We start from the raw sequence: 8,326 nt of genomic DNA, 5'->3' as shown, positions 1-8,326 counted from the left end.
AAATTCTGTCTCTCAGAGTGGGAATGCACCTACAATGTGAATTTCAGACCCCTCCATGATTTCTAAGTGGGAGAACTTGCAAAATCGCAGGGTGTTCAAATACTTCTGTTCCTCACTGTATATCTTTTTAAGAGGGTTTTAAAATTTTCTAGGCAACCACTGGTTTACATTGATTCTTCAACATCAACATGTGATATTCAATGTGATGGAGTAAATATCTTACTCAAGTCTCAATAAAAGGAGTTTCATACTATAGTGTATCAGGAAAATAAAACATCACATTACTACTCCAAAAACAAGTGTGTTGTCAGGGCCAATGTGAAAATACTTGATTACTTCCTTTTTTTTGGGAACTGAACATAAGGTTGTGTGACATTTTCCCCGCCTGTGCATTGCAGCATTTAACCTCAAAGTGTCATCTATGCTACCTTACTGCCATGTGGCAAGTTAAAAAGAACATTTTTTGGAGGCCACCGGTGTAAAAGCGATGTCAGTGTCTTGCTGAATTTCCTGTTTACATTGAGGCTGCGATTGCATGTATAGATTTTTACTACTGCCCTTTATGCACCTCTTTTATTCTTTAACAGCACCCAGTAATACCTGCATGTCCCACAACATCCTCCCAGCTGGGAATGAAAAGATCAACACGGAGCTAGGGGGCATTATGGGATTCGGAGGCTCTACTAGACACTAAAACAAAATCCAGGGCTACCTTTAAAGCCAAGTACATCAACTGACAAACAAAGGCAAAACTACACTGTCAAGTAGTGTGAAGAACTCTTAACTTTTTATATCATGAAAAGACACATTATTTTGCATTGCAGATGTGTTAAAAAGATTGTGTATCATTTAACCTCTGATTCTATCATTACAATAGTGCCATGTGACCACTTTTACACTGTACATACAGTAAAAGGCAACCGCTGTTTTCAGACCATGAAATAATCAGTAAACCAATTATTTTCATTATTGATTAATTTGATGATAATTGTCTCAATTAATTAATTAATTGTTTGGTCTATAAATTAAAAAAAAGGCCCATTATAATTTCGCAGAGCCAAACTGACATATTCAAATACTTTTGGCCTGACCAACAGTCCAAACAATTTTGTGTCAAACAACTAATTGACTAATTGTTGCAGAGTTAACAAGCACAAAAAGTGGGAATACTTACTGCAGCATCTTTATTCTTCCCCTGTAAAATAAAAAATATATTGTTTATCACATTTAATTAATCTGATTTCTTTTTAGTTTCTCACTGTTGAGCATTTCCAATAACTCAGACTGATCTTGTGCAATTTATTTACAGACATCCTTTTTACAAAACAATATTAAAAAGATGGTAACAGAAAAGTCCACCCAAACATTTTCCAAACAACTGAAATATTAATAGTAAATATTACCTTTAGGAGCAATTAAAGAAAATTAGTAAATTACAACACTAAAAATACAACACCTAAGAGTAAGCCGCTACATTTATTTATTAAATATTGCACTTCCACAAAGTTAAGAAACTCGCAAAAACCATATGTATCATGCATTTGGTGGTGTACCCTTTTAATCACAGCATCCATTCAACATTACTCTATTATCTTAGAGAATACAAGTGTCTCGGGGTAGATTTTCTTAAGGGACAAGCAGTGTGTGGCCACGAGAAAGACTTACAGCAATGAGTTTGATGTTAGTGTAGGTGTTCATGTTGAAGGCCAGCAGAGTGCCGCAGTCCTGAAACAGGACCGCACGCCGGGAGCACTGACTGCTCTGATCCGGTAGGAACACTGTCAAGACAAATAGGAAAATGAAAGCAAAAGCAAAAAAAAAAAAAATACAAATTTTATAACCTCTTTTAAGCATGTTTGAAAAAATACAATAAAACAATAAAAAACCTCACTTACTGAAATGGCAGACTATTCCTATAGCAGATTACAAATGACCATACTTAGCTGTAGATTTTTCACTCATCAAGATTTTCCCCTTTCTGAAGAAACAGCACTCTCCTGAATCTCCGCACCAGATGTTATAGGGAGTCATTCACACTACTCAGCCTTTACTGTTTTACTTTTATTTGCGTTGCACTTTGTACCTTGTTTGTAATAGACTGTCTATGACTAATGTCTGCAGCTCCTATTACACTACCCATCAAAAGATTCAACACTTTCCTATTCAATTCAATGGGAAAGTGTGCACACACTTTTGACTGGTAGTGTATAATGCACCGTTCCCAATAGACTCATGTTGTTAGAAGTTGCTTTAAGTTGAAGTGTTGGCAGAATGAAGAGAATGAAGAATGAGTTGTGTATTTGTCAATTTCTACGCGGCTGGGGGCAGCTGTGGCTCAGGAGGTAGAGCAGGTCGTTTCCTAACCAGCGGTTCGATTTCCAGCTTGTCCAGTCAACATGTCGAGGTGTCCTTGAGCAAGACACTAAACCCCCAGTTGTCACCGGTGTGTGAATGCGTGAGTGCTTGGGAGTGCGAATGGGTGAATGGCCGAATAATGTGTGAAAGCGCTTTGAGTGTGCTGTGAAAGCATAGAAAGGCGCTATACAAGTATAAGACCATTTACCATTTACGCAAGCCACTCTACAGTTTTGCGTGGCAAACTACTTCTGCTCATTTATTTAGAAAACCAGTTCTTCAGATTATGTGTGGCTGTTACTTCATGGTGGTGTAATCTTGGGGGATTAAATATCAAAAATTTACTTTCAGATTGGCCTCTATGCTATCAGCATTTGAGTGAGGACAGATAAAAAGCATGCTTTGAGCCTCCTTCTGTCAGAGGCTACAAACATCAAACAAAAATCATGTGCACAGAATCTTAGTGTACAATTTGAACCTAAAAGGGATATTGTGTAACTTCAGATTCTTTCTCCTATTCATAAAAAATTAGTACTGCCAGATGGGCAAAGAGGTGCTTTTAGCTGCTACACAATGCCAGCCACTACCCCCTGATTATTCGCTGATTATTACCACCGAATATCCGGAGCCACAGAGGATAATTGACCAAAACGGGTAGCTTTAAAGAAGATGACACAAAAACAAATGAAAGAACACAGCACAAAGCAGGTGAATGCTGGGTCAGCAGCAGAGGTGTACCCCTGAAAGTTAACTAATTTGACTTACTTTTCTGGCATTTCCTGAATCAGTTTACTGACTTTCATTATCCCATAATCATCAGCTGTGACCACGTTGGCCGCTGTTCAGCAAAAGCTATGCATTCTCACATGAAGCTGTAGTTACCTGCACTGGTGTCCACACAGTCAGTAGTGACACCAGGAGCCGGCAGCCAGAACACCCCTCTCTGTCCGCTGTCCTGTGCTGTCACCATCACATCCCCATACTGAAGACAGAAACCATCAGCAGAGAATAAACACATCAATATGATGTAAAGTAGATCAATTACAAAGGAAGAGACAGGCTAACAGTTACATGCCTGGTATCCAGACGAGGCCTGGAGCCCTGCAGTGGACACCTGGCCACCATTTTCCTCCAAGCCAAAAGTAAAGCTGGTAAACTGTTTAAAGAGCGAGTCAAAGTTTCCGTCAGTTGGAAGAGCAGGTGAGAGGAGTTGAAATAATCCATCAACATCTAGACAGACAACATAAAGAATGGAGAAAGAGGTATCATAAAGTACTGACATGGCTACATACTATGTGTCCAGTACAGTAATACAGTAATATTCGGCATGTTATTTATATTCTATAAAATCAGAAAAATAACACCAGCATCATAATCAATTTAGATTTACTAACCACTTCTTACTACAACTTACGGTTTTGTGACTGAATGCAGAAGACATCATAACTCATCTCCTTCTGGACAGACGACTGTAGTTCGGAGTAGCCGGATGCTGTACTGCTTAAAGTGTAAGATGCTACATCACTGCTGCAAAGCTGCTTGTTGCTACTGCAGCCAAAAACAGAATAAACACCGAACATGAGCCCCTACTTGTACTGTATATAGACTGATGTTACTTTCATGTGTAAACTTAAAAGAAATGTTCAAGTAAAGAGTACTTTCATGCTGATATACAACAGAAGCATAAGTTTATTAAATAGATGCATAGTGTGACTCATTTTATCAAGATGTAGTGTTTAAACATCACATCAAAATGATAGCATAGCCACAAGCAGGCACACAATTCAGTACATGCACATGGTCAGTTTACAAGTAAATTCTGCCCCATTAATCATTAAATGTTATTTCAAATCCCTCATATAAACAGAAATCAAACTGAATTAATTTACTGTAATTGTCAAATAGTGGCCTTCATGTGGGGCAACAGTGGTGCGGTGGGTAGAGTAGTTGTCTCGCAACCGGAAGGTTGAAGGTTCGTGCCTGCAGTCCGCATGTCAAAGTGTCCTTGGGCAAGACACTGAACCCCCCCCAGTTGCCCGTGATGGCGGCATGTATGCATGCAGTGGCCCTTGGCTCCAAACAAAATTTCGTTGTACATGTCACAATAAAATAAAGCTTCTTCTTTATGTACATCAGCTGCAGGGACAACCAGACTTTTTTTTGACAGTCTTCAATTTTAGACATGCCCTCATTTGTCCTGTTTCATTTTTATCAGAAAGAGGCCTCCCTGTTTCCTGATGCAATCCCAATTTAACTGGTTTGCTCTTAATGCAAACTCAGCACTTCCTTCTTGTTTAGCACTGATTTCATCAGTACAGCAGATGAGTCATGTTATACTGACCTCTCTGACATTACTTTCTCTTCTCTAACAGAAATGTTATTTTCAAATTACACAGATAGTTTACATTTCAAGCATTCCAGGAGATAAAATAGCATAATCCCTATATGATTTGGTAGACTTTTAATTTGAAATACCCAAAGGGTCAAACTGAGGGCAACTTAACTGCACTCAAAAAGAAAAAAAATGACTTTGTGAATTTAAAGCTGAAAAGAGAAATGTGTGAGCAGCAGAGTGGTGATGACTGCGTTGCTGTACTGCTTGCTGTGATGTACAATACAATATGTACAATATGCAGAATTTACCATGTAGGCAACTTTGAGCTGTGTCTCTACTATTGAACCACAGTGACTGGAAACTAGTTAGCAGCAATGTGCCCCCATTTTCTTCTAGCTGGGAGACTGACCTGACGGTGCGCACAGAGCAGTCTGTGAAAAGAGCCACTTCCCCGCTGCACTCTTTGTCACAGCAGCAGTTGATGTCACACACACCGCTGTGCTCATCACAGGGACACAACCTGTCAACTGACACACACGTAGCAATGCTCTGGTTAGCATGACATTTACAAAAGAAAGCTTGATCATCCTCCTGCTTTAGACTTTCTCCACCTAAGTGAGATATTCACTCAGTAATTAACTACCATGAACCTGTGAGTTCCCTGCAGACCTCCCTCTTTCATGTTATTAATTCAGGATAAGACCCCAAAACATCCCAAATAACAACAACCTGCCGTCATATATCTTTATAGTTTAGCTAATGAACTTGGACACTACAATATCTAACTAGACACATTAGCTTTGCAGAATAGAGTGTATACCAAAGCTAGGTAGCTATTTAAAAGGATACCATGTAACGATAGAGTAGCTACCGTTGGTGACAGGAGTGAGTAAGCGGCCGGAGACGGGTAAGGGCTCCTCCGTGTTTTTGTAGCTTGGTGTTGGGGTTGTCGACTCAAACGCTGGAGTCGTGTCCGGCTGTGTAGTTGTGTAACTGTCATTATATGTGACATTGTGGTCACCAAACACAGTCGTATTCAAAGCAGGTATAGTTATATTTTCGTCTGCGGTCACTGCACTAAACGATAGAAATAAACAAAAAATGTTTGAAAACGACCAGATTACAACATCAGACGCCGCCATCTTTGTTTCATCGTTGCTATGGTTCTTCTTCTTTTATGTTTTTTTTGTTTGTTTTTTTTTAAACTACGTCTAATGAAATATTACCGCCACCTGCTGTTCGTGAACAGAATTGTCACAGTTGCCACTGCAGAAGTAGTCGAAATGAATAAATCACGGTGTTGTTAAATTATAGTGTGGGTGGAGAAAGGTGTCAGGAGTGTTGTGTGACAGAAGAGTGGCAGCAAGAATCAAAAGAAATGTGTACAGGACAGTAGTGAGACCAGCTATGCTATATGGGTTAGAGACTGTAGCAGTGAGGAAAAGACAAGAGGCAGAGATGGAGGTAGCAGAGATGAGGATGTTGAGGTTGTCTTTAGGAGCGACCAGGATGGACAGGATTAGGAATGAGCATATCAGAGGGACAGCTCAGGTCGGCTGGTTTGGGGACAAGGTCAGAGAGGCCAGATTGAGATGGTTTGGACATGTGCAGAGGAGAGATAGTGGTTATACTGGTAGAAGGATGTTGGAGATGGAGCTGCCAGGCAAGAGGTCAAGAGGTAGGCCAAAGAGGAGATATATGGATGTGCTAAAAGAGGACATGAAGTTAATTGGTGTGAGAGTAAAGGATGCCGAGGATAGAGTTAGGTGGAAACAGATGATTCGCTGTGGTGACCCCTAACAGGAACAGCTGAAAGAAGAAGAAGAAGATGTTAAATTATAGTGTCCGTGTTTGGGGAAGGGTTGGAAGATTTCCTGTTCTGTTATTTTGGCTCACCTTGTTGTTGACTGTGTTTTTTTTTCTTTGCTTGACTGGACTGTTCACCTAATTGCCTTAGTTTGCATTATTTTTTATATATATATATTATGGGAGCTGCACGTGTTCATAATAAATTTTTTATTGTGTAAACCACATTGGCAGTTTCAAAAAACAATCAGTGCACTAAATAGTTAAGGAAAGGAGACAGGCCAGATTTTTCTTTTTAATTAGTGGGAGTTCTGTGAAAATCTCATAGGTTTTATGTTGCAGCAATCTCTTATGATTACCTCTGTGTGATTGCAGCACCAACACACTTAGGTTGGGAAAGCAAATGGCTGTTTTTTTCTATAACGGTGAGGAGAGGTTATGTCTAATGGTTGGTTTTGTTATGAGATTTTTGTTGATAATTCTTGAAATGTTTTTCCATAGATTGTAACACATAAGGCAGCTTCTGCATGATTTGATCTGAAAACTGAATTTGTGAAGCACCCTGCTTTCATGATAGTGTCATAGACTGTACAACAAAAAAAAACAACCTTTGATAAATGTCTGTTGCATCTGTAACATCAGTGAGTGATCAGATTTTCTGTAAATAGGTGCAGCTGCACATCTACAAAGTGAATACAGCTTGTACTCTTTTCCACTGTAACGGAGACTGATCATACTCTAGAGTTAAGCAAATGAGGAAGTAATTCACAATGGCCTCCGAAAATCGGTCATCAGTGTACCTATCCCAGTATTTAATGGGTTTTAAATGGGTTTATTACCATAAATGTCACCTAGGTCAAACTGTTGCATAAAGATGTTGCTGTAAGATAGAGCTAATGAAGTACCACACGCACAACCCCGGATCTGTAAATAGGGTAATATGTATTCACAAAGAGAAAATATTTGTTTATCAAGACTTGATTTGTTAATTTCAGAAGACAGCCTACTAGTGTGTGAGTGCAGATAAAAAGCTTAATGATGAATATTTGCGTACAATAATAATACATTCTTGCAATCCTAGTCCTCTCATTTTATTAAAAAAATTGTTGCATTTTTCAGCCATGACAGGAGATTTGAAGAAAAGTGGTGGATGTGTCTTAGATTTGTGTATGTAGTGCATGGTGTCCTAGAGTGGGAGGGACTGTTCTGTGATCCAATGGTTCTGAAGATCTTTTAAAGCACACATTATAACTTAAAGATAGGATCAAGTACCAGCATCTTATAAAAAGATGAATAAAGCTTATAAAGATCTGTCCTGCTGCATGGTCTCATTTTTTTCTAAATGAATAAACATTACACTTCTAAATTTTCTGCTCTGTGGATTGTAACAGTCAGCTCGTTCACTACTTTTCCTTTGTTGCAATGTTCGATTGTGCCCTCCAGGGTTATATTCGATGTGTTTCAGTTCCACATCTTTATCATTTTTGACTAGTCTTCAGAAAGTGTTGACAGAAGAATTGTTGGCTATTAGTACAAAGATATTTGATATTTTAAATGTCAGGACTTGTACTAATTTATTTGTACAAGAAGCTCTTAAATTTTATGGGAGCATTTCTCAAAATGTGTACAATTCAGCTTTTGTCTGGAAAGGATCAGCTGTTTGTAGGCACAAATGTAGAGGCTTTGTTCAGCACTTCAGACACATCTGAGATCTTATACTGAGACTGCTTGCCAGTCTAAGCTCGCATTTTTGTTGTTGTCCACAAGATGGCAGCACAGGATAATGCAACACAGATGTGCATCAGTTTACTGGGATCACCAGGCACTCTT

The 8,326-nt window shown here is 39.0% G+C and overlaps 1 protein-coding gene and 1 long non-coding RNA gene across 2 annotated transcripts in view; both read right to left on the bottom strand.

Moving 5' to 3' along the window:
- LOC109966430 (uncharacterized) overlaps nt 1–1,787 on the bottom strand; it is a 3,521-nt gene extending 1,734 nt beyond the window's left edge. Inside the window, exons 1-2 of the long non-coding RNA XR_002275763.1 lie at nt 1,666–1,787; nt 1,175–1,195 (exon numbers count right to left, since the gene is read on the bottom strand). This is a non-coding gene — a long non-coding RNA (uncharacterized LOC109966430). The remainder of the gene's footprint in view (nt 1–1,174; nt 1,196–1,665) is intronic.
- The window catches only part of LOC109966441 (tectonic-1), a 12,675-nt gene extending 6,824 nt beyond the window's left edge, over nt 1–5,851 (bottom strand). The window contains exons 1-6 of the mRNA XM_020611271.1: nt 5,562–5,851; nt 5,100–5,217; nt 3,770–3,903; nt 3,431–3,585; nt 3,238–3,337; nt 1,666–1,778 (exon numbers count right to left, since the gene is read on the bottom strand). Of these exons, the coding sequence (XP_020466927.1) occupies nt 1,666–1,778; nt 3,238–3,337; nt 3,431–3,585; nt 3,770–3,903; nt 5,100–5,217; nt 5,562–5,832 (891 nt within the window). The 5' untranslated portion in view covers nt 5,833–5,851. The remainder of the gene's footprint in view (nt 1–1,665; nt 1,779–3,237; nt 3,338–3,430; nt 3,586–3,769; nt 3,904–5,099; nt 5,218–5,561) is intronic.
- Nucleotides 5,852–8,326: the final 2,475 nt, after the last annotated feature.

Source organism: Monopterus albus, unplaced genomic scaffold (genome assembly GCF_001952655.1).
Source record: "Monopterus albus unplaced genomic scaffold, M_albus_1.0 scaffold111.1, whole genome shotgun sequence".
Taxonomy (NCBI): Eukaryota; Metazoa; Chordata; class Actinopteri; order Synbranchiformes; family Synbranchidae; genus Monopterus; species Monopterus albus.
This window is presented reverse-complemented; position numbering and strand designations above follow the sequence as displayed.